At 37.8% G+C, this 26,723-nt stretch overlaps 2 protein-coding genes across 2 annotated transcripts; one reads left to right on the top strand and one right to left on the bottom strand.

Annotated features, from left to right (window-relative positions):
- Positions 1-5,174: 5,174 nt before the first annotated feature.
- CCDC152 (coiled-coil domain containing 152) lies at positions 5,175-18,838 on the top strand. The gene is made up of 9 exons (XM_054186205.1): positions 5,175-5,197; positions 5,962-6,078; positions 7,059-7,164; positions 13,755-13,823; positions 14,888-14,952; positions 16,473-16,575; positions 16,957-17,084; positions 18,066-18,152; positions 18,716-18,838. Exons 2-9 carry the CDS (start codon positions 5,992-5,994, stop codon positions 18,836-18,838), a joined length of 768 nt encoding a protein of 255 aa, XP_054042180.1. The 5' UTR covers positions 5,175-5,197; positions 5,962-5,991.
- An 88-nt stretch (positions 18,839-18,926) lies between these two features.
- SELENOP (selenoprotein P) lies at positions 18,927-26,553 on the bottom strand. The gene is made up of 5 exons (XM_054186204.1): positions 26,399-26,553; positions 24,757-24,960; positions 22,792-23,004; positions 21,609-21,726; positions 18,927-20,749 (listed from the first exon to the last, which is right to left on the bottom strand). The coding sequence occupies exons 2-5, from the start codon at positions 24,945-24,947 to the stop codon at positions 20,096-20,098; spliced, it is 1,176 nt and encodes a 391-aa protein (XP_054042179.1). The 5' UTR covers positions 24,948-24,960; positions 26,399-26,553; the 3' UTR covers positions 18,927-20,095.
- Between the last annotated feature and the right edge of the window lie 170 nt (positions 26,554-26,723).

The raw sequence follows: 26,723 nt of genomic DNA, 5'->3' as shown, positions 1-26,723 counted from the left end.
TGTGTTAAACACTGTGATGAGTGCTCTAGCAGTCTAGAACAGGTTAAAAGCAATGCTTTTCCTTCCATGTCCCCTTCAGAACAAGAGGAAAAAAATCTTTTTGTAAACTGAGTTGAAGCTTGCAAACCGTAACTCTGTAAATGCAGCTGACACGCTGTTTTGACGTGGCTGGGGTTGTATGGAAGGGTACTAAAGACTGTCAAAATATAATAACATGAATATCAGTAAAAAATTACTCAAGCATATGCCTAACCATGAGATTTTAAATGTATGCAGATGCTGCTGCTTGTGAGAAATAGGATAGGAAACACAGCTGGGACTGCCATGTCGTAGGTCTTTAGCACAGAAGTTTCTCTTACAAAGATGCTCATAACAGTAATAAAAGGCATTCGTGTTTTCCCTTTGTGTTAGGAACCCTGTGTAGGTTGCACTGTATCAGTACAGTATCACCCAGCTGTCTGCCGGTTTCTGCCAGAAAAGACCTCCCTACTTGCCTAATACACAGTGGATGTCAGACATTTTTTCAGTGACCATCAGACTCTTGAGCTGTCTTGCCAGGGCAGTAACTACCCTATAAAAAAAGAAAAAAAAATAGAATGAACTCTAAATGAACTATAGAAAACCACTCATATTCTGGAAGTTTGCAGTACTAAACTGCTTACTAGTTTAGCAGCAATATTTTAAAAGCTGAAACAAAAGAATATTTGCAGACTCCTAAACCTATTATAAGTTAAATATTCTATCCCTGTCTTACAGTCTTTTGTTCCTTGTATTTCTGTGTCAAAATCCGCCATACATTTTTGCATCAGTTTTTTTTCTGCATTTTTCCCAGTCTGCTCACAGTAATCACCTTCCCAGTGGCTAAATGACATATTTACATATGGGTCACTCAGCACAGCATTAATCCAAATATAACGTATGACCACAGCGCAACACTTTTGCCTAATCAATGAGAATTGGATTTCAGTCTTCATTCCCCGTCTGCCTGTGAATGTAGTCTGTAAAATAAAACCACCACTAAATAATTAAAACAAAAAAGAGTCTGTGCAATACACTGTGGTTTACTGTGCATTAAATCCTCACCACTCAGAGTTTGTTGGGTTTTTTATCTTTATAGCAATCAGCAGTGATTGTGCACCTTTTTCTGTGTCTAAGATGAGCACTTACTGCTGTGACATTTCATTTTGAACCAAAACACTGATCTAGTCTTTTCTAACAAATGACCTTATTAAACGGAAATTTTTTTTAAGTATCAAACCTTTTGAGCTGCAGTTTAAAAGGACAAGTGAAACTTTGCAAGAGTTTGTAAAAATTGGTCAGTGAAGTGGGGAAAGTGAACTAGAAAACACAAGCAGCATGTACTGAGTTTCCTGCGAGATGACAGGAGTACCCCTTTCCTTATTAGTATGCATTATCGTGACACATTTGGCAGCGTGTCCTTTCCCCACCTGTATCTCAGCTGCACATCTTCCATACCCAAAAATTATTTTCATCACTTTCTCTATGTCAATGTCCCCCCAGACACTGACAACCCTCAGATATTCTGACAAAGCAGTTGCCTGCAAACAGCATTTGTGACCGTGACTAGTAGGTTGCCATTTCTCTGGATGTGCTCAGGCATGCTCCCACAGCTTCTGATCTGCACGGCAGGCAGTTCTGCCTATGAGGACAGCATCAACAAGCATTCAAGATGTAACATCTCTCTCTATTACAAATGAAACCAGATCATCTGAGAATGCTACAGCATGTTTAGCATTTCTGAGAATTTATTCTAGCATGCAGATGCGTCCCTAGAAATGTCATTTTAGACCCTGTTTCTGAAAAAAAACACGTCGATAAAGTAAATTGTTTCTGTATAAATCTAAGCCTGTAAAACAATTCCTCTTCAGATTATGCCATAAAACAATCTTCTTCTTGAAGATATCCCAAACTCAACTTGACAAGGCCATGAGCAACCCATTCAAGCTTTGAAGCTGGCCCTGCTTAGAGAAGGGGTTTTGACCAGGAGAGCTCCAGAAGTCCCTCTAAACTAAATTATTCAGTGATTCTCTTAAGGATAACAGTCACTCAACCAGCGCTACCAATCCCAAAACCTAGTTATGATCATTTAAATGACAAAATCGTTAATATTTTTCTGTGAAGTTTTCAGCAAGAGTATCTAGCTAAGCCTATTCTAGGTACAGCACTTGCTGACATGAACCCAACTGCCTCAGCAGGTTTGTTTCCATGGTAAGGCAGGATACTAAACCTTACATTAGACACTCCTAGCAGGTTTAAAGACAGGTTGGTATGTCTTGATCATCAACTCAACTTTAGCCTAGAAAAGAAGCAATTTATACCTAGTGAGGTAGGAAGAATCTGACCCTAGGGGCCTTAGGGTGCAGCTCAGTGCCGGGGGGCCTAGGGGTACATGCCCACATGGCACTGGATGTCCTGGACACTTCTCTCAGAAGACCTTTGTGGCAGTTTCCCTCAGAAAAAACAGGAGTGATAGCCCTGGGAGTGTCACTGCTCAGCAGCCATAGTTACATGCGCAGTATAAATACTGAGAAACCAGTGACAAAGGGAATGGATCAATCCCTTTGTATCTCACTTAATTGCTCCCATCAAACGTCTATTTGCTGCTGTTCAAAGGAACGTTCATTGGCACATGAAGTCCCCCCTCATAGAATGGTTTGGGTTGGAAGGGACCTTAAAGATCACCTAGCTCCAACCCCCCTGCCCTGGGCAGGGACACCTCCCACTAGACCAGGCTGCTCCAAGCCCCATCCAGCCTGGCCTTGAACACCTTCAGGGATGGGGCAGCCACAACCTCTCTGGGCAACCTGTTCCAGTGTTTCACCAATATGAGGAGCCATTTGATAAAATAACTCACATACTACACGGAGGAGTGAAATCAGGGCCTCAACAGGTGCTCTACTGAGGCGTTCGGGTTGTGTTTGTATTTTTGGTGAGGCCGCAAGCAGCGGCACCGCCGCTAGGGTCTATGAAGCCAGCATCGAGGTGCGCTGCCCCGGCCCAGCTCCCCCGTCACCCTGCCCCCACGGTGACGGTTACGCCCTGGGTAGCTGGCGAGAGGCGCCAGCAGACCACCAGCCCCCGCCGCTCCTCTCAGGGCAGGGCGAGGCGGAGCCTCCTGCCCCGCCGACGCCGCGGTCCCACACCACCCCAGGGCTGGGAAGGTACCCCCGCGGGGTGCGTGGTGGTACGCTCCGGGGTTCCCGCCGCCGGGTGGGCGCGCGCGTTCCGCTTCCTCTCAGGTGGCCGTCGGGGAGCGGGGCAGGGTGAGGGCGGCTTGTTGCCTCCTCTCGCCCCTGTCGGGAGCGCCGTCGTCCTCCCCGCGCCCTGAGGAGTAAGTGTCGGAGCTTTGAGTGCACCTGAGGCTGTCGGAGGCTCCGACCCAGGGCGCTTTGTGTAGGCAAAGGGCAGAGGTGGGAAGAGGGAAAGGGGGTGGCAAGGCCTCCTCGGCGGGGTTTGCGGTGCCGCTGCCCTGTCGCGGTTGTTTGTGAAATCGGATGAGGGATGGAGTTCTCCCCACTTGTGGGTGCCACTTGGGTGGTGACAATTTCGATGTGAGAACCATGTTTTAAATGTCTTCAAGGAGTGAGTAATGAAAGCAAGGTTATATAGTCCATGCAAATGCCAGGTGCCTATCTTAAGGAAGGGCAGAGGTCAGAAAAATTATGTGACTATTCGAAGTGCATATTATTATTTACTATGTTCAATTGAGATAGGCAGTTAAAAATTAATACCTACTAATTTAATTTTGGTCATAAATACAGGTTTCACTGTTAAGTGAAGCAAAAATGAAACCTTGAATTCCAAGATCAGATCATCAGCTAATGCTTCAAAACGGGGGTTGGAACTAGATGATCTTTAAGGTCCCTTCCAACCCGAACCATTCTGTGATTCTATGATACTCAGAGAGCATTGGCAGCAAGGGCTTAAAGAGAAATTAAATAAAGGTGTCAGTTTTATGACAGTCAAAAATACATTTTAAATCTTTAATATCCCCCCCTAGTGAAATAAATATCATAGTTCAAAGCAGGGGTGGGAGGCTTAACAAAAATGCCTTTGGAAGTCATAACATATATGATAATAATATACACAAAAATAAAAGTGATGAATCTTCCTGCTGGAAAAATACATCATTAATAATACAACATATTATTTTTAATTTACTGTTTCAGTTCAGCAGGAGTTTTATTCCCAGTGGCACTGTTGCCTAATGCTGCCAAGTGCTGAGCACATCCTGTCTTCTGAGGAAACAAATGATGCCATGGAATAAAGAAACACACAAATAAAACAGTTCACAACATGGCAGCTCCCTGAACTCCCATCCTCAGTCAAAATTTAAAGGGTAAACCACAGTTTTAAGAGCATGATGAGAACGAACAGTGATTGGCAAAGAGATAAGATACTGCTTATGATAAGGACCGGAAAAATCGGGACTTGGCATTCATAGTATATATTAGTATATATTATCAACTAATAGAATTTAAAGATACATAATTGTTTTACAAAGTTGAATGTTCTGAATAAATACTTTGAACTCCATTTTAACAAATCATTGCATTTTAATAACACTTAGAAGTTATTAAGATTGTTAACTTAGTAAAAAATAACTAACTTAGAACCATTAGTTCTTTGATGTTACATATATTCTTAAAAATTATTGATTCAAAAAAAAGTTAATTAGCTTTAGCTAATGAGTTTTAGTCCCTCTGAGGAAACAGTGAATACAAGAGAAAAATTAGTATTAAACACACAGAACCAATATCTTTATCTTACTGCTTTGGTAAAGAAGTTACATACATGTAAAGATTTGTAAATATTGAATGACTGAGAAAATAATTGAGTTATGTAGTTTTGGTTCCTACCTAGTGCTGGTTCATTTACATATCTATTTCCGCCTGACTTTGCCATAGGTATTTCTGTCTTGAAACCCATTCAGCTTCTGGTGATGCACACATTCTAACTTATGGTTCTTCTCTGTCATTGCAATTGTTTGTTATTTGTAAAAAGACAGCTTATACATTACCACACAGTAGTGAAGATTTTGTCTAGAATACATGGTTTATCTGGCATTGGAATTTTTGTTTGATGGAGCCTGATGTTCAGAGATAGTTTCAATATTTTTAGAAGCATTCATATTGTGTCTTTCAGATCTGGTTTGCACATGCATGTTGAGGATTCTGTAAGTAGAATTTCTACTAAAAATAGGAATTGTGTTAATAATCTGGAATTATATGACTGCTTTTCAAAATTCTGTCTTTTTACTCATATGGTAAGGTTTACGTGCTGCAGTGTCTCATCACTGATATTAATGCAAATTGTTCATAAGAAAATGTGTAAGTAACTTGAAACCTGAGTAGTTAAGTATTAGAGCATCTACACAGGTCTAGACCCTGCATTAACGTGCCTGGTAAAATCTCATTTACTTAAGTATCATTTTTTAAGTTAATCAAACTTAACAAAATTTCACCTGTTGTCTCTAAAATACGCACAGTAGAGAATGACTAATTGTTTCAATTAGTTGGATTTCCTACTTTTTAAAGTGAAGACAGGAAGACCTGTCTGCTTTAGCAGCATATCTAAAGAGAAATTGGTCATATGTTTTAAAAGCATCGTATGTGTAGACCAGTAGTATATTTAGTAAATTGCATCATTGTGTCTATGGAAGTGGATTCAGGTTTATTTTTTAATTGCAGCAAAAAATTCCAAATTCAACTATATCATCTCACAGTTGGATGGATTTTACTTGGGCTTTTCAACATTCATTGTATTTCCTAGAAATGCAAGATCTTAGGTTGTTTGAAGTTTAGCTTCATATGCAAAAATAGTTTTAATTTAAAAAAAAGAACTGTACCAAGTTCTGCTTACATGTGTGCCTATGAGATCTTCTGACATAGTATGAATGAAAAATATACAAATTCATAGATGTATTTTTTATATATACAGTGATCACTGGATTATATGGTCCAGAAATAAATGAATCACAGCCATGAAGAAGCTATGAAGAAAACCAGTGTGGTGAATCTTGATAAACTTTTAGATAACTTCTCAGAGATAGAAAAGGTAAGTGAAATGTTGAAATTGCAATCTGTAAATACTAATTTTTTATATTTACATTATGTTTACATTTTAATAAGCCTGTCAAGTGAAAATGTCTTCTAAGTGGTATCAGATTATTCTTATTAATATGCCTTGTAATACCAACTTTGTTTGAGACGTGTTTGTATTGACTGTATCTCAGAGTGAATGAGTGACTTCTGTGGAGTCTGAGACGCCTTTGTTTCTATGCTAGAATTTTAATGGTGCAGAGGCCGATTTTGGCTTCTTGGGAAAAGTGGGGAAGTGTCCCTTTGCATCGGAAGCTGCTATTTGAGATAACAGTATTACACAGTTTTGCTGGACCGTCATTTCAGAAATTGTTCTAGAAAAATGTCATTGCCGGAGCAGGAGTTCTTAAATTCCATATGTATTGAGCCCTCTTTATTTTATTTATATGTCAGTTCTTAAAAAATTGATCCACTGAGGAAAATTGGTACTGTATTTCTTGTTAGACCCACGTTGGCTAGCTCTCTGATGATTTCCTGATAAGTAAATCCATACTAGAGGTAATGTAAAAGAGGCACCTGAAATAAATTTATCATTTCTCGTGGAGAAAACATACTATACCAATTCTTGTGCACACCCATTACTCATGCTGGTGCTCAGCGAGGGCATTGACAGCCTCATATGTAAAGCAGTAGAAAGAGCCTTGCTGAGGATTGACCCAGACTGTGGACTACAGAACTGAGAAGAAACCACTTTATAACTAGTGTTGTAAGTTGGCATTCTTAGTTCTGCAGCGTGAATTCACAATAGCACAGGCTGTCAGCTCTAGCATCGTTCTTCTCTTGCCAGAATCGCTCTTCTCATTCGTTGCCAGAATGACAAATGATACACGTTTGTGACTGCAGAAATTGTTAAATTTTACATTAATTTAAAACTCAAGATTTAAAACTCAAATCAAAAGATATTACTATAACTTTAGTGTTTTTCCAATTTTCTAGAAAATTTCAGAAATTAATGAAGCAAATAACCTACTGGTTCTTCAGCTGGAAAAATGTAACAGGTTGCTAACATTAAGCCAATCAAAGGAGGAATCAGTAAAAGAAGGTAAGTTACTTTTTAAAAAAATGGCATGGTAGGGATAGAGGGAGAGGATCAGATGAGCTTAGTACACCTGATGATGTTATTGTGCCCAAATGTTTATCTTTTCCATCCATAGAGGCCGTGAGCTTTTCGTGAACTGCCACAGTTCACAAAGCTGCATTTTTAAGCAAACTAACCTCAGTAGTTTTATTTAAAGTGCTAGCCTGTGACTTAGGTTAATCCATAAGCAGCTCAGATATCTGTGTAGAACAACAGGGTCCACATTTGAGAAAAGTAAGGCCAGCACTGACACTATCGTGCCCCCAGCTGAGCTGTTCCATTGGTATCAATATGACAAATGTTATGTTTCACCTGGTCACCAGAAACATTTTGCCCAATGAGAAATGAGCCAGATGCATTCTCGAACGCATATTTTGCTGCCTTCTGAAATGTCAAAGCTTGCCTGTAATTGGAGATGGCATGTCGGACTCGTGGGGCTGGTGCTCCAAGATAACATAAAGAATTGCATTTCTTAGTTGCTTGTGTGATTTGGTTTGTTTAGGGACAATCTGATAGCCCAGTTTGGGCTTTGGAATGTATTTTCCCTGTACCTTGCTGGTATATTGAAGTTCTAGTATTCCTCTTCAAATTTTCCTCACTTAAATTAGTTCTGTAAGGACCTTGAGTATTGATGGAATCTCAGTGTCATGTTCTGCGTAGGCATTTGTTTGACTTCTAGAGGACTGAAAAGCTGTCCAAAGAGATTATATTTTCTATCTGTGTGAGATTTGATCTCTGAAGATGTCAAATTAAACAATGTGACAGCCCATTTTGTGTTTATAATGCCACCATCAAGATTTTATCTCAGTGACATTTCCAACTCGGTTATAAAGTGTAAGGAATAGAATATAATCCTTCAAGGTTGAGTTCAATTAAGTTGAGACCGCTGTTTTAAGTTTATTCTATAGCCTGTACTTGTGTTACTGTCAGCTTTAATGTGATCACTTTTGGTCTTATTTCTTTTACTTACGTATAGCAGATGTCATTTTGCTGCTAAATAGTTATGAATGGTAATAATAGTTCATATTGAGAGGATTCAAAGTGTTCAGTGGAAGCTAAATAATGAAATTACATTTCCTATTTTACAGGTGGGAATTATAATCCTCTACATCATCATAAAAAATTTGCAAAATACAGGAGGAATTAAAGAGAAAACTATTAAATGAAGTTTGATTTTTTTTTTTATTCTAGAAGTATGTCTTTTCAGATGGGTATTTGAAAAGAGAAATATCTAATACTTAGCATAGATTTGTGGTTGGTTATTCCTCCGCAGTTTGTAGAGTTGCTGAAAGGTGCGTCTTTTTGTAGAACTTTGGTTCTACAAGTTTGGTTTGACAAGTCAACTTCCTAAAAGTTAGGAAACAGAGTAGGAATAAGCTTAGATTCATGCTGTAGTGAGGTTGCGAGTTGGTTTCACTTAGATGTTTGCTGGGACTGAAATAATTTAGCATAATCAGAAATTAATTGGAAAAACTATAGAGTAAGTAAGTGAAGTTTGCTAATGATGCTAATCTATTCTGTTATGCCAAAAATCTCATGATACAGAATGACAAGTGATAAAAACGGGAGATGAAAGCCAGTAGCAGTACATATGGGAGGCATTTTATATAAACAGTGGTTGGCCCTAGTTGGCTACTTCTCAGGAAAGAGATCTTGGTGTCCCTTGGGACAGATATGTGAAAATATTAGTAGTCAAACTAACAGGTAGTCAAGCAAACACGGTGATAGGCATGGTTATGGAAGCAACAGAGAAATCATATTCCTGATTTTCAGGGATTTTTCTGTGATTTTCATGTAATGTTCTGGTCCCCACATGTCAAAACAAAAATAGCAGAACTAGAAAAGATAACAGAGAAGGTGGCAAGGTTTGGTATTTTCAGGGAGGAGCAAGAGACAGGGAATCAGGAACCAATCATGTAAAAAGGCCCACAGAAACAAGGGCTTCACCAGCTGAGACTCACACCCACTGTACCCATGCATGGCTGGCCTGGCACGTCCACATTAACAAGCACATGTCCACATGTCCACGTTAACAAACAAGTACATAGTGATGGAACAGGTCCAAGGTCAAGACAGGAGGCTGAGCTGAGATCAGGTTCGGAAATGGTGACAAGGGCCAGACATGATCTAGTGATCACAGGCAGGTCTGAAATCAAGCCAGGAAATCACTCCCTAGGTCATGACCAGGGTCTAGATCTATGTGGTATGTGGCTGCAGCACAGCTGCAGCATAACTAAAGGTAGGCCAAGGGCAAAAGCCTTAGCTTAAAAGCAGTTCCCGAGGGAAGGAGAGGCAGCCATTTCTTGAGTCTTCTTCCAGCTTTCTTCAAGTGGATCAAGAGGCTTCATTATTGACAAAAACAGAGAGGAAGGGGTTTATACAAAATTAGATTTTAAAAAGGGAAAGGAAAAGGTGGACAAAAAGAAGAAATTATTCTTACCATAGAACCTATGGGATAAAAGCAGAGAAAGTGAAAGAGACAGCTCAGGAAATCAGAGCAGCTGAGATGACTGCAACAAGGACTATGGAATTAGAATGGACTGAAAACAGACAAAAGTCAGAAGAGGGATTTGAGATTTGTAAATAGTAGTGCCTCACTTCCATGAGATAAGAGTGAAACGATTGGAGGAGATAGTTACGCTGATATAACTGAAGAGAACAACCTCTGGAGCTGTTCTGAAACACATGATGGGAAAAAAATGTGGATGGCAGAAGTCCAAGTGAAAATACCAGAGCAATCATCATGAAACATGAACTAAAGTTTTAACAGCAGGCATAGTCAGGAAAAAGCAAATCTCAATAATATTGAAGTCACAGCAGTTGTACAAAGAAGTACAGATATAGATAGAAGGCAGAATTCTTGGAAGACAAGGATTCTGGTCAATGAGTAAGAGAGATTGCAGACCTGTTAGTAGCAGTAACAAAAAAAAAGTGAAAAGCAGGAACTTGGAACAACATGGGACATCCAAGAGGTGGTTCTGAAAGCTACTTGGTGATAAGGAAGTAAAAGGCAAATGAGAGATGCCAAAGGGATAGAATGTATTTAGAAATTAAGAGAGTTATCATGGCTGTTCCGTTAGGTTAACATGGTTGCCAATAAGGTAAACACTTAAGTATTATGGCATGAAGTGCTTATAAGTTTATAGTTTTGAACTGTATTCATTAATGGTGATCAGAAAGCAGTCTTACAAAACATCTTGGGCAGCAGATTGCCATAACCTGGAGGGGATGCAGAGGAACCTTCGGGTAAACAGTTGTTACCATGTTAACGGAGATCGGCAGTGACTGTAACATTAAAAGTATTTCAGAAGGACATTACAGTTGGTGTCATGATTATAAATTATAGTAAGTATATAATGTTTCTAAAGCATTTTGCTTTTTCTTTTTGAAATGGATGGAAATGGTCTTTGCACCTTTATCAAATTCACCTGCAACTTTGACCCTTCAGAAGGGGTAATAGCATACTGTGTGTTCAGAATCAGAGCACTAAAAATGTTGCATCTAATAGTTCTATTCTTTGTGAAACCTTTCTGAAAGTCAAAGCACCGTGGGATTTAAAACACACTCTTTATTATTGATGGGGTTATAGAGGGGTCCTTTTCAGAACTGGAGAAGATGCAAGGGATGAAATGTAGCGTTGTAGCTTCCATTCTTACTCTGGCAACAGTTATCTTAACAGACTATAGTTGTGAGAATGGCTTTCACACCAGTGATGCTGGCAACTGTGGCTTGGAAAAAAAGATTTTTCCTAGTCTTATGTCCCAAACTGTTTCCCAGAACCCAGCTCAGCCACATTTCCTGAAAGTATCATTTGAAGACTTGGTCCAAAGGCAACTGAAATTGCTGGGTTTGGACTGCTGCATCAATTTCTTGATGAACAGTGTCAACACACAATCTTAATGTATGTACATTCTCAAGTTGAAGAGCATTCTCAAGTTCATCCTATTACAAATTAACACAAAAGCAAATGAATTTACAGGATAGGTAAACAACTCAGCCTTAGAATGTAAGGTTTATCAGTAGACCACAAAACAGTTTACAGAACAGCTAAGGAAAAAAACATGAGCGATCACATGCTGATGAATGATTCACTTATGATTCCAAATAAACATGCTTACAGCAGAGGAGCAGAGAGAAAGAGCACTCTGAAAGGAAAGGCTGTTGTTCCGCCTACCCTGAAGGGTTTGTGGGTACTAGTGGTGGTGGGGTGGGGGAAGTGGAATTTTATCCTGGCTGAAGAACTCTTTGTTAGTATGAGAAGCAGAAACAGGAATAGCATTTGTCGCCCCAAGAAATGTCCAACAAGTGTAAGTGAGACCCTGAGGACTCCTTGATATCCTTGATTGCCAGAAGTCTCCCTCTAGAACTGTTTAAGGTAAAAGAAGACTGGGAATTCGGAAGGAAGTACAAAGGAAGAAAGAAAACTTCTAACACTCAAGGGAGAGAGGAGAGTGAAATGAACTAAAGTTGGAAAAGATGAGCAACTGGGCAAGTGTATACATGTTCTGAAAGGTCATAAATGAGCTTTGTTTTGCCTTGATATGTTCTTTGCTAAACAAAGGTGAGATTCAGGACCACAGGTTTTGTTTAGTGTAAATCATTGCACATCCACTTAAGACAGTCGCAAGTTTGGCATTCTTGTTTTCTGCTTTTAAACCTTTGCTGTGGTGATTAAATGGACTCTTGTGGTGCAGGCTACAATTGTGAACTAAAATGTACTGTAGTTTTTAAAAGGAAAGCAATCACATTATTGTCTATGGAACATGTAAGATGGCTCTATTTTGCATCTTTAGGATTGCATGTTTGTTGACTTCATGTTTCAAAGGTGTTAAAGGAAAAGGTGGTTGATGTAATTGCCCTACAAAAAAAGCCAATAGCTTCAATTATAAATGCAGATGGAAGAAACTGCAATAAAATATAGATATTAAACACAGAAAAAGAGAACTTAGGCTGTTCAGTCTTTCTCTGTCTAGGGAGTACTCTTTATAGGAAAGGAACCACACAGAATCCATAACAAATGCTGTACCAGTGATCCACAAAGCTGCAACTATTTAGCAAGATTTTGTTTCTTCTTCCTTAATGTAGGCAAGCAAAATTTGTGGGTTGCCAGTAATTTTTCCCAGTCACAACTATAATTACATAAGGGATTTGCCAAGATACGTCCTTTAAAGATAAAAAAGATAAGCAGATATTCTTGGGACCGTCAAGAGTGCCTTCACTTAAATAGCTGTGATTCATTGTAAAACTAGCTGCTGTCCTATTGTTTACTCAAATGCATAGATGTCTTTCCAATTTGTGCATGAGTTACAAGCATTTGGATTTATTTCCATACATTTTCAAATGGGAGAAAATTTATAGTAGAACTAATTGGTACAGATGGACATGTTAACTTAGCGCTTCCAATTTGAATACTGTGATTTTTCCACAAATGCTTCTGATCTAGTACAGAAATCTAGGGCAGGCAGTGTTTCTGTGCTGTTTGTGCTCCCTCTACTGTTTTTTTGGAAGCATGGAACGGGAGAATACAGCTGGCTAACCCAGCTGCATGAATGCAGACTTGATGGAATAATAGAATAAAGGTCAAAAGATTGAGTGGAAAACTGAATCTCTAGGCTGGGATCTTAATTCATCTTCCCGACTCCATTATTTGTAATGTAGTCTTTAATTATACGGTCTACATTTTTCAACAGAGCTTTGGTCTTATGAGATGAGTAGCTGTTATTTAGCTTACTTTATCTGTTGCAGGACTTAAAAGCCACTTAAGAAATGCAGTGGTACTCTGGAAATAGAAAGAAAGGTTTTAGTGTCCCCAGTCTTCCCAGTCTTTGAACCTTTTGTAACTTGACTGATAAGGTTACAAGAAACATGAGGGAAAAAAATAGTATTTAATGAAAACCAAATGTTATATTACAGACAGTCCATAGGTTTCAAATAATAAAAATGCAGCTTAAAAAAATAAAATTATGAAATAAAAATATGTAAACTGATAATAAGTTGCGTATATAAACATACACATACACATATGGTGTTTAAAATGAGAGAATGGGAATATAGTAGCATATTCTGAATCTCTCCAAGTTTATGTTGAGTCACAAGACGAATGTTAATATGGACGAAAAAGGAGGTGAGAATGAGTGGTTAGGGTTGGTCTTGTTAAAAAGAATTTTGGCAAAAATTCTGTGAGGAAAGTATGCCTCAGTTTCATTAATTACATCAAATTGCTGGAATGCTGATATGGAAAACTTCCATTATTGACCAGAAAACAACAACATCCTTGTGTTCTGGTTAGACACAAAAATGTGATTGATAGGTTTATGAAATTCTTCATATTGCTTGATAAAATAGTTTTTAATCTATCATGAAACTAGAAGTGGTGTCATGGTTTGGGCAAGCATGTAGTAATAATCTGAGTTATTTCTATATTCAGTAAGAAGATTTAGATTAATATTTAATCAAGATGTTTATAAAATATTTGAGAAAAGTTTATAAACAAAATACAAAATTACAGTTGTGAAGAAATTATTCAAAAATACTGGATTTTTCATTTCTTTTAGAGTGTACTACTCTACAGAATGTGATAAAGGGTCTAACACAAACCATTGAAAACCAATGTAACGTGAAAGGTAAAAGCAAAAATTTTCTTATGTATACTATACTGTACTGTTATTTAGAATTACAAGGTATTTAATTTTTTTATTTATACTTACTGGTTTTTTCAGAGAGAGAAACTCACTGGCAGCCAAACAGAAAGGAAGAAAATGTATCTGAAATCAATCTTGTGCAGATTTTGGTGGTCTATATACTTAATGAATGTCTAGTGCTATTATACTAATTAGAATCCACATGTAAAAGAAGTTCTGCCTTAGTGAGGTTTTTTTTATCACTAGTTGGGTTGTAAATTTATTTCAGCATAGCACAGGCAGTTTTAAAAAAAGTGAGAAAATAACATTCAACTGTTGGACTGTAGTCTATTAAAGTGTTTATGCATAGTTTTTATTGCTTAGTTAAACCAAAGAGTCTTAATCCTCAGTGTAATGTTACTAAAATTTAGCTGTTATCCATAAATACTTGGCACTTACTCATTGCTATTCTACAATAAAATATATAAATATTTGCTATATCTTTGTACCACAGTTTAGCTGTACACCATGTGGTTAATTTTATACCTATTGTGTGTTCAAGGCAGATTAGCGTAAATATTAATAAACCTCTAAAAATTTGAAGTATATGGCTGCTTTTAATACTCAAAGTGACTTTTAATAATGAAAAAAATCATTATCTGCTTTTTCTAAATTCTGTTTTTGAGATACTACTTTGTAGTTTTAGGGAAACAAGTACTTAAAAAGTTGCATCTTCCAATTCAAAACTGTTGTAGCCATGATAATAATCTTTTATTTTCTGAGCCAAAGATCTAGACTTTCTTGAATGCATCAGTTACCAGAAGGCTAACGGCAGTTCAAACTAGTAATACCAGGCAAACGTTACGATTAAACTATGAATTTTTTTGATAAAAAAGGGAGACCTAGATTTTGTAGTTCTGTAAACTATGAATATCATGTCCACAAAAAAGTTTCTGAAGTTCAGAGAAGTCAAAAAATGAAAGTAATTTCCTTATTCTGCTTTCATGCTAATAATACTGTCAAAATGTACTTTTTAGTGTGTCATATAGTTGGTTTTTTTTACACAGATGAAAATGATAGACTGAAGGGTACCATACACATCTTGGAAGAGAAATTAAAGGCTTGTGAACAGGTATGTCACAAATGATCATTCTTTAGGTAGAGGAATAATATTTTATCTCTATTGCAGCAGTTCATATATATTTATATTCTTGGGTTTGCTACTAATACCATTATTGTTGACTTTTCGTAACATTTACCACGTGTAAAAAGAGAAGAGTTGTTCTCATGACAGTATCAATATGAGAACGTGGTAGAGGGACTAAAGTCAAAACTACTAAATGCTGAGAACTCTGGCTCAATCTAAGACACACTTATTTTTTTCACTCTGTTTAGCTTTAAATTCAACTTTACATTCTAAAATCGAATCCATTGCATTAAAATACATTTTTGTATGGAAATAAGGTCTTGATGCCTGCTGTACTGCCAGAGAATCAAGAACAGTCTGAATTTTGTCTGTAGCTTCTGTCTAGAGTGGGTAAATGCTAGTCTGTAGGGGGTAAATGCTACAAAGATAATAGGTCTCTACTTTTTATCTGTGTCTCATAATAAATTCCATTTACCATCTCTCTACTTTTTCTCTATGCCACTCATTTTTGGAAATGAGGTAACATCAGCAGGGCTAGTCACAAGTTGTATTGGTTCTCTTTGCTAAGATTGCAGATTTGTACCTGTATAGGATTAGGAATGCTGGTTTTCTTTGTCTGTGCTTGTACTAACTATGAGTTAAAATTACATTTTATACCACTAGAGCTGTTATCTTGACAGTTTGAGAATAAAATAAGTAATGCCATATGAAAGATGTGAGAAAACTATGATTCTATACATTATGTACATGTATGGTCATGGTGGAACTTCCTAGTGTTGTTCTGAAGGCACTTAGTTGACTATGTCCATACAGACTACTACCACGAACCAGTAATTGCTTTTGTGAGTGCCTCTGAGCACTGCTCTGGTGAGTGGCTACCTACCTTGTCAGTAGGCTCTGACAAGAGCTTTGGAGTAACCACCCCTACACGGGCAGCTACAGCCAATTCCGTGATAATTCTGGAGTAGTTATTGGAGCAGACTTCAATAGGTGTGCTCAAACTCTTCACTTGAGTATCAGTGCCACCAGCACCACTACTGCTGGTATCACTGATGTTTCTACTGCTGCCAGTATGAAGTTGTGGAATCCTCTGTGTAAGCAATATTAACAAAATTCATACTTTAAATGCGATTTTTGTTATATAATCTTACAGTCAAAAATCCACAGAAGTAAAACTGTAGTCACTTAACTATTTGCAGCATTTTATCAGCTCCTGGATCGGGGAAAGGAAGATCACCTCTCCATTTGCCTGTTCTCCTAATAAGTACAATTTCTAATTTTATATTAACTGATAGCTGTAATACAATGAAATCTGCTACATTTTTCATCTGTGGATTTCAGCCAGATTGTGTAAGAAGTAGTTGCGCATTTTGAATTTACTAGATCAAAGATAAAACAGGTACTGAATTATAGAGCACTGTACATTTTCACATGAATGTTGTAATTTCCAGAAAGCTAAGAGCACAGAAACCTCAAGATTTTTATGAAGCTTTTTACATTCACAGGACTATAAAGATCAGATTGAGAAATTCATGATAGAAATTAAAAACAAAGAAGACGACCACAAATTAGAAATAACACAGCTGAATTGCGATGTAAGAAAAAAATGTAAGTCCTCCAAAGACTGAATGCCATAGCATTGGGTAAAACATATTGTAACCTATAGGAGCTATACTTCATCTAGGATAATTACAAGTTCCACTTCTTAGTGGAAACATATGAAAGCTAGAAGTGGGCAGCGTTTGATTGAATTTTATCTTTGCTCAAGAGAGTAGTCAGTGGCAATGAGGCAATAGCAGAGCAACGCAGGATGTGCAGAAATTCCCAAACTAGTAGAACAGACAGGGAATGAAATTTCACAGAGAGAAATTGTTTTCCCGTGCAATATAGACCTGCTGTTCAAGAAAGTTTCAGTATTTGTGAAATAGTGTTATTTTTCCAACTGAACATCTTCTGTAATCATTATGTTTGGTGTTACTGTGTTACTAGTTGAAGTAAAAGAAGCAGAGTATCGAGAACAGAGAGAGAAAAAGGAACTACAAATACTAGAGCTAACTAGACAGCTGCAAATTCAAAATGAAGAGAAGCAGAATGAAATAATTAAACTGCAGATAGAGGTATGCATTACAAAGCTTAGTTAAAGATCAGTTGGGCATTGGGTAAACTTGGACTGTAGTGAAAAAATGGTAATTAGTACTTCACGAAGTAATATGATGGAATCTAGGAAACTTAAAAAATTATTGTCCTTATAAAGATCAGTGGCATGTTCTCCCTTCCGTAATGGTATCTGAGTTGCTTCTGCTCAGGAATTGAGTTCTACCTACTATATAGGGAGACTGAAGTTTGCTGTATTCTTCTTCTAAATGAAATTATTTTGAAAATTTTGCTAGTTTTTGAGCTATAAAAACCCCTAAGTTATGCTTTCTGCTTATTTTTATTCTTTTTAATTTCTGAATGCTGGGATTATGTATTTTTTTTTTATAAACTTGTAAGAGCTTAAAGATTTCTAATCCTGCAGAGACTTGAGCCACAGTATTCACCATGTATTTCATGACTCAGGTTTTAAGCCACTCTCATAACAGAAACAATTAAGGAAATACTTCAAACCTTTTGCATATCAAAAAATAAATGAGGTGTGAAAGTGTTTGGGCTGAGTTATGCTTGGAACATGAGGGAAGGGTGATGGTTTCAGAGGTTTTTAGCATCCTCTGCGTTTTTTTCTCCTGCAAACACTGGGCTGTGGAGCCTTCAAAATTTTCTTTTTAGTAGTCGTCTTGTTCATCTGAATGTATTTGGTTTATCGTATTTGTACTATTTATATTTTGCAATTTTTTTGAGGCATTTTTTAAAGAAATGTAACCTGTAATTGCATTCTTTTTAAAATAAATTTAAGTAGCTTCGTTGTCTGTTCTAGGATTAAATAGTAGATAAGCTTGCTATTACTACTTTCAGGTACAAAATCCAATTAATAAGAAGTGAAAATTATACTTGTATTATTACTTTTTTTAATACTTTATATAATATTCAATACTTTTTTGTATTATTACTTTTTTTTTCCTGTTGGTTCTTAATGTTTTGTTATTTCCTGATTCTTTCAGTTCAATGCTAAATTAGCGAGAATTCAGAATAAAACAACAAAATCATTTTCAGGGGCTTCTGTCTTGCCACAAAGCATCTATCGAAGGGTATGTGCTTTAATAGCCTGAGGTCTGCAGATACTAAATACTGTTACAGCCTGTGTGCAGCAGTAGTTCCCTGGGGTTTTGCTGTGTTCGTTCTGCAGCAAAGCTTTGGGGATGGGGGAGTGGGGGGGGTTGTGTGTGGAGTTTCATGCCTTAGGGGTCCCTCTTACTCAGTCTCCCACATATCCCTCCCACATATCCCTCCCACCTCTAGACAAATACTGTCATGTCTCTTTGCACTGATGTTGATATAGCTGGCATTCAATAACAAAAGCGCCCACATGTGGAATGGTTTTCGCACAGGATTGTTAACCTGGGAATTTAAGATAGAACAGACATAAATGGCTGTGCTATAAATTACATATGTGCGTTATTGTTTTTGTAGGCTTGGGACTTTGGGATGTCACAAAAATAGGATTCTGCTGAAGTCATCTTTATAATTTTGGGATACAAAATACTGAGAAAAATATTCTTTTTAGAATATTTCTCATTAGTAATAGCATATTGTATCGTTACATAATTCCATGTGATGTTTAACAATGTAGCCTCTGCATGCATTTTTACAGAAGCTGCAGCATCTCCAGGAGGAGAAAAACAAGGAAATTGAAATTCTCCGAAATACCATAAGAGACTTGGAGCAACGTCTTAGTAAAGGCCAAGATCTGCACTTCAAACGGAGGCGATTTTGAGTAAATGACATGAAGTATTTCAGTAGTACATACAATGAGAAATAGAAACAGTATATTTCAAACTGTGCACCTGAAAGTGAAAACAAGATATGAAGAAATAGAGAATACTTTTTATTGAAAACACTCTTGTCAAATATTCTGAAGGCATGCATCCTGTACATATTCAGGGCTACTTTCCTGCTAATCAGCATTCACCATAAAAAGATTCAGGTTTTGTAGGAGTAAAAATTTCCCTATTAGACCATCATTAATTATGGTGTATGCTTTCAAAGCAGTTTTCCTTTCTTGAATATTCTCTTCTTCATCCAGGAATCCTTCAAACAACTACATTTTTACTTCAACTCAGTTAATCAAAAGTTAGGAATGCTACACTACAGACAGAGAAGTTATAGAAGTTTAAGTGGTATATTACCTTACTAATCAATACAGTTTTATCAAATTCAGCACTGTTCTAAACAAAGATAAACATGAAACCAAGGTTAAATTTGTTCTGCCCCTCCCTCCTTTTGATACTGATTCTGCATGAAGAGTTGTTAAACGCTGCCTCTCACTTTAGGCATGATCTTACTGATTTAGTGGGATTTTACAAGCTGTAGAAGTACTTATTAATGGAGCCTGATACCATATCTAAGTGACAAAAGTTAAGCATATTAGTCTGATACTTTAAAATAATGCAGTTACGGTTTGTATCTTACATTTCAGATAAAAAGTTATTTTCGCGCGTTGCTTAGGAATAAGCTTTTCTTGTACATAATTTGTATCCCCAGGTTAGAGAAAAAAAAAACCAACAACAAAAAACAAACACCACCACTTCTGAATGTAGTCCATCTTCTTAATAAAAATGATTAAAATATCTATTTTGGTTATCTTCTATTCTTGATGGCAAAACATCAGACAGGAGCCCCTAGGTCATAGTTTATGCTCCTGTCCTCACAAATGCAAGCAGAATGTTAGAAGAGAAACAAGAAAGACAAATTAATCAAGAATGCAGACACCTTCCCACTGCAACTGAAAAACAAACTACAGGTCAACTAAATTCCTTTAAATTATGAAGCTTTTCACTGATGGAATGTGACAGGTATTGTGTAATTCTAAGAGCACTGCACTAAAAGGCTGTTTCTTTGCAGTATTTTAACTCTACACACCTGTTGTAGTATAATTTTTAATTGGGGGCAATGAAAACACTTAATCTGTTAATTTTTCCACTCTCACAACTATGAATTTAGGTAGTAGGAGTCCCTTGCATTTTTAAGGTGCTTAGTTTGTTTTTCAGGCTCAGTTTCTTGCCTCTTCCTGTCACTGTCAGGTGTCACTAGTCTCAGTTGCTCCTGCTGCTGGTGACTGTCAGGCAGCAGCGAGCAGACGTCACTGTCAAGATTCAGTGATGTCCTGTGCTGACAGCTGGCCATGTCACCTGCAGGAATTTGGAAGTGCTCCACGGCACTGTCAAGTGACAGAATTTCCTAGCTCTTCAAACAAAAGGTGTCGGCAATGACAGCATCAGCTACTAGAAGCAGAGTCTGATGCCGTCTGCCAGTTTCAGGTTAACTGGTTTTTACAGCTGGTTTTCCCTTTTTTTCATAGCTTTTTATGTTGTGTAATTTCCATGCTTTCTCCCGGAGGAGCAGCGTCTACCTGTTCATGACTATCTGTCTGATCGTGTCTGTTATGACCAAAAACTCTATGACGCCGACCGCCATGAGGATGACGTCTTTGAGTTTCAGAAGGAGCCTGGTGGTTCTCATTTTTGGAATGATGACTGCCCTCGCGGTGGTGGTGGTGGTGGTGGTGTCTATGTCTGCGCTGGTTGTGCTGATGTGAATGCTCACCCGTTGGTTTGGGTTCTATCTCTGCTAGATATTCATCTGCACTTTTAGTGATGTTTTCACATACATCATCAATATCAGGTTCCTGTAAAACAGAAGCGCGCATTAAATATAAAGCATTATATTTAATTAAACTACTTGTAACATACTATCTTAACATTTTTGCAGAACCTGAAACACCATTTTAAATTACTTGTGCTACTTTGCTGAAGAAAGATAGGAATGTATCAAAAAGAACCTTGTTTTCCAACACCACTGATAACCAGACAGGAGTCTTAATTTACACTTAGGAATTTTAATTAAAATAATTGCCAGTAAAAAGTATCCTTATTCTAGGATCCCATATCTGACCTGCCTGAGGCCTACATTTAGCTGGAAAACTACAATGGGATCAAAAATGACTATTCTCATTGAAATTTCATGACAATGTATGTATATTTCTTGATAATCCTTAAAGTAATTCTGATCTTTAGTTGTATGTAAAACAAAACTACCCTTCTTTTATAACGGTGACAATAATTTGTCACCTTGTATTATCACTTTTTAAGGTAACTATTGTATACTGTGTTTAAATGTAAACTAAAAGAAACAATAAATCAAACCAGCTTGGATAAAAAATACTATTTGTTTAAGTACCTACCTGTCCCCAAAAACTAAAGTAGCTAATTGCTAACTAGCTGTATGTAACCCCAGAAACAGAAATAGCCTCTTGCATTTAGATTTCTGAAAACTACTTGGATTTCCTATTAAGGGCAGGAATTCAGATAACCAGTCTATTATAAATTAGATCTAATTCACTTTCAAAAGTGTTTAAAAGTTTTCTCTCAAGACGAATTGTGTAAATCCTAAATGATGACTTTTTGTATTAATCACACTGAAATATTTTTTTTTAAGTTAAACCCAGTTTGCTTTCCTAGTATATACAGAATGAAACAAGAAAATACCGTGTACGAGCAGTTCCCGCACTTCTTTTCACAGTACGCAATCTTGATGGATTCCTCTACATACTGGAACGACAGGAAGGAATAGGGCAGACCCAGATGATACACTAGACGGCCACATCTGAGGAGAGAAAGAACTTTGCCGTCACATATGCATAAACGTATACTTAAATATCTCTTCTTATCACACCTGATTTTATTCATGTCAATCCCCCACACTGTACAGTCCCATGGAGAGTGTTTCTGTCCAAGGACTTTACAGGAAAAACCAGGATCTGCCCACTCAACTGCACTGGTCAGTAGTAGTAACTCTGGTGGCAGAGGCCTCTGGTTTGGTGGCATTTAGACTAGCAAAGGTACACTCATTACAGACCTGTCTTGCTAACGAGGAGGGCTGTTTGCATAGTGGTACAAACCACCACACGGTTGTTGCACCCTTGCGAAGAATGTTTTCATGCAACATAACATGTAGTTTGATGGGAATGCGCATTGCGGGGCACCTGTGTTACTGCTTTAGCGCACTCAAGGGGATTCTTACGGTGCCCATTTGCCCCATGTCTGTACTCGAGTGTTCTGGTACGCGCTTGACTACGTGACTGGCACATTCAAAGGAGCAGGACTTGTAGAATAATTTCCATCGAATCAAAGCTGAAAAATCATGATTTCCGTTAAAGAGCTATTACTGGTTCTGCCAAAAGATACATGTCCCAGAATCCTAAGATCAAAGAGATGTTTTCTTCCAAAGTCTTAATTTTCACCTAAAGACTAATTTTTACATATGGCTACATGACATTTTCAACAACTCCAGTCAAAACGTTTTCGTGAGAACTCAGATAGCTTTTCTCTTTTGATTCTACGATGTAACGAAGTTGTCCAAAAATAAAAACAGTGTAAGACCAGAACCATGCTATCAAATTCTTCACTCAGTTATACTAATCTAAATCCACAGTAGGTATAAAGAAAAAATTATTTATCCCAAACTTAAGCAAAAGCAGACTTTTCTTTTGTAGCTTCCTTTTCCCAGTAAATGCAAATGCTTTACTTAGTGCAACTTAGAAGTTGATGTGGATGTTTTTGTTTTGAGATAATCAGTTCATTTGCAAGTCAATGAAATAACACAGAGATTTACAAAGCATTACTCTAAATACATGCAAATGTTTTCCTGTGTTCCCCTCTAAACACAGACCTGTCATAGATGAGAAAGTCATCTTTGCTTCCATTTAAGGTAGTCCAGACATCCGCTTGCTGTTCATCTTGCTGGTAGACAGTAATATAGTCAGAAACACTTTCCTTCAGTAGGTGAAACTTCCTCTGGGAGTAAGGTCCCTGATGGTTGACAACCACATATGAGATATTGACCAGTCCTTCATTCTCCAACTTCACTCGCAGGTCCTCCAATCTAGTGGAGAATGTAAAGAAGCAAGACCAAAAATCATTTGACAATCGCAAGATTTGCCATGTTCAGCAGAAGTTAATATGCTCCACCTTGCTTTTATTACAGTGAACATTATTTTCTCCCAGTTTTAATGGCAACAATCCAACGCTATTAAAACATTCTTGCCATTTGCCATGGCTATCAACTACACTGTCACCAAACCAGACTCTACAACAGCTAATACGCCTGTCCTTGTAAGTAAAATGCAGGACTAAGTACAGCAGACAACTGTTTTCAGATTGAATTCAGTGTTATTTTGGTTCTTTCACATGATCTAACACAGTTAGTTTATCTGGTATCTTTATTTAAATGCTGAGGTTTTGGTCACATAGTTGGTTAAAGAATGCATACTGTAAATAGAACACGAAGAGGAATAATCTGCAGTAAAAGGCTGATAGTTCTCCCACTCATCTTGACATATCTATTTTCTCTAATAGCCACAAAAGGGATATTACAGCAACTGGGTCAAAAGGATGGCTATAGAATGTGTGCATGATCTGGCAGTTATTAGTCCTTCCCTTTGGCCTCCCATCAGAAAAGTCTTTATTTGCTCTATAGTACAGCAAGCTGCTTTCTGGATATACAATGTGGGGGTATTTTTTCCTGTTCATTTATATCCTTCCTATTGAATTGCTCTAGAAAACTCTCTTTTTTTCAGGTCAGGAAATAGTCTAAAGCTTGAAAGATTCTTTAAAACCTTTCTAAAATATACAGAATCAAACCCAACTACCTCAAAAGTCAACCACAAAGCCCACTTTTGACTTTGAGGGAGCTTTGATGGACTAAGTCAAGAGATAGATAAAGAATCTGATTTACCACCACTTTTTCAAATCTAGTTCTTCAAAAACGTGCAAAGACTATCATAATACAAAGTTATCCTGCCTCGAGGGGGAAACTAAGATGTTATTACAGTGATTAAAATCAGGCTCTGAAGGCGGTACTACCAAAATGATTTCACAATCACTAAATGAATCCAAGATAAGGGCTTGCATAATTCCTCTTTGGATCAGCCCAAAATTATTTTCTTGCTGCTGTTGCTGTTATGATACCTAATTATTTGCACAGAATTAGGTTCTAGAAACCAGAGCACCAATGTCCCAAGTCTTGTATGAAAATATAACACTGATGATTCCCTTGAATGCCTCATCTATTTTTTGAAAGGCCAGTCTTTACCTTATCTTCTGGATGTTTTTTTTATATCTAGGACCTCTGTACAGGGGCTGGGGAAGCACGTTAAAGGCCCATGCTTTGATTTGCCTTTTCCCCTACAGATCTTACACTAGAAATGGATGATCACAGATCTCTCTGTCTCAGGTGTTCTAGCTGTGTCAGAGAATTATGATGTTTCCTGGCTTCAGCATCTTTGCTACATTAATCATCAGTTGCTAACCGAAGCACGGTCTTGAGGAACTGTTTCTGTTGGGTTTTCCTGTGTTTTGTGGTTCATTAATGTCAAGTTCACCACACTTGTAAATACAATCTGGAGAAGACGATCTGTCAGTCAGGACTTAAGGAGATAATGAATCTGAGCCACTGGCACAGAACACTCCTGCCGAGAGTTAACCTGGGCACTAGGTCACACGTGGGATGGCAGCGTTTGAGGAAGCTCGAGTTCATTGAGTGCGTCTGTAGCTGGGCACATGTATTAAAATGGCATTGAAAAATTGGCTAGACTCGTTTTAACAAAAACTGGGAGAGAGGTTTACACTTACTTACCTGGAAGCCTGCAGCAGGCACAAGTATCAGCTGGCTTGGAGGAGAGCCACCACCGTCACTGAGCCCCTAGAGTTCAGCATCGGGTTCTCCTCCCCAATGCGCCATTCTGGGGGCTCCTTGCAGTTCTGGATCTCTGTCCCTCCTCCTGGGAGGAGACAGAGAGCCAGAAGGAGCCCCAGCCCTGCCCACATGGCTGGGCTTTATCTGAAAAGAGAGAAAATAAACAAAATTAGAACAACACAGGAACAAATTTCAGACTCTGAAATTCCCATAACAAAACACAGCAGGATACTGGCTACACTCAGTTTAAAAAAAAAAAAAAAAAGGTAAAAATAAATTTAAGCTACTTTGCTTCTGCTTGATTGTATTTCTTTCATCTTGCAGTGGAGTTCCCCTATAAAAAACAGGCAGTATTTTTTTGTTGCATCTAAACAGCTGAAAAGTAAGCATTCAGAGTAACTGGATTTTCTTTTAGTGCTACTAATCAGAACACGTTGTTCATTCCTCTTTGTAGTTTCTTCTTGACTGTTTTTAACACTTCAGTGATTTTAAAGTGGCCTCATTTCTTGTATTTTGAAATCAGTTGTGCTGAGCCAGTTTACACCAGTAAGAATCTAGAGCAGTTCACTCCAGATTCCAGCATAATTCCACTGACTTAGAAGTACTTGCACCAACAGTGTATTTTGGTACACAGCAAGTATTACAGAATCTGGCAGAAATTTAATAAAAGACTTAAAGATTTTTACAAGTCAGTCCATAGTATTTGGATCCCATTAAAAAAATCTCTTAAGAATTCAGGCATTATAAACAGTTTTGCAAAAACAGGAAATGAAAACTGAGTTTCAGCATTCCTCAGATCTTACAAAATCCCACACTTAGTCCATTTAATGTCTATGAAAATCAAAGCATGTTAGAAATTCTGTAACTATCTTTACCTTTGCATCCATTAACATAATTATTTTGGGTTAATACGTTCAGAAAGCACTCAGTATGAAGAAATACATGATACTATAAAACTGCTCCCCAACATGTCCTAGGTTATGGAATTGTATAATTTCACCCCTCGCATCAAAGTCTGGCAGTAAACACTGAATGTTTTGGAAACACTTAAGTTCTGATAAATAGCATGCATTTCATCGATCCTGTAATATTGTAAAAAAAAATAAAACGTTTTAATAACTGATCTTTTAAAATGAGAGCCAGCTGCTGCAAAGCCAACATCATTTGCAAAATCCGTCTTCCTGCAGTTCTACCAAAAGCATTTTAGACGCAGTGCTTTGGAGATTAAACTGTGGCCCAACAGATATCAACATGGCCATTTCTTTTCCTCTTTCCAGACATCTGGAAAGCTGCCCGCCTTTATAGCCATTATAAACACGTGAAACTCCTATGACATCTTGAGATCCCTCTGCACCTTCACAGCCGCCTGCAGCCCTGGCATGCAGCGCCCAGCAACAGCTGTCTTGCCCGGCGAGCGAGGCGAGAGCTGTGTTCTGAATTACACTTCTCTTCACATTTCAACTTTCTCGTTGGCTTCCCAGCGGAAATTTCCACAGTCAGCCTTTTCAGCTGAAGAAATACGCGGACGCTCTGCCAAACCTTAAGTCATGAAGCTCTTTCACAGCAGACCCAGCACACTTACCCCTTCCTCCCCGCCCTGCTCCTCCGCTTTGCTCCGCTGCAGAAGAAAGCACTGTGGGGAAACAGGCTGTGGTATTTATACAGCTCTTGTTTATCTCACTTTGCAGATATGGTTCAAAGTTCAGGGAGCTTATTCTGAACGACCTTGCAAGCAAAGCAAACCCCTTTAGCAAAAGTAGCCAAAATTTTTCTCCATTAACTAATTCTGAGTGGAAACCGTTTAAACGTGCAGAATGGCAAGGTATTTTTAATATAATGACTTTGAATACCAGCTTATGCAGTTTGTCAGTCACCCCAGTCAGCTGGAGACAGTGGTACAGTCAGAG

The sequence above is a fragment of the Rissa tridactyla genome, chromosome Z (genome assembly GCF_028500815.1).
Source record: "Rissa tridactyla isolate bRisTri1 chromosome Z, bRisTri1.patW.cur.20221130, whole genome shotgun sequence".
Taxonomy (NCBI): Eukaryota; Metazoa; Chordata; class Aves; order Charadriiformes; family Laridae; genus Rissa; species Rissa tridactyla.
The sequence above is the reverse complement of the archived record's forward strand: the minus strand, read 5'-3'. Positions and strand labels throughout refer to the sequence as shown.

Bases quoted from the DNA above. Each gene is read 5' to 3' on its own strand.
- CCDC152 (XM_054186205.1), top strand. From the start codon at position 5,992: ATGAATCACAGCCATGAAGAAGCTATGAAGAAAACCAGTGTGGTGAAT. The intron at 17,085-18,065 runs GTATGCATTACA...TGATTCTTTCAG, and splicing joins TAATTAAACTGCAGATAGAG to TTCAATGCTAAATTAGCGAG. The intron at 18,153-18,715 runs GTATGTGCTTTA...GCATTTTTACAG, and splicing joins CACAAAGCATCTATCGAAGG to AAGCTGCAGCATCTCCAGGA.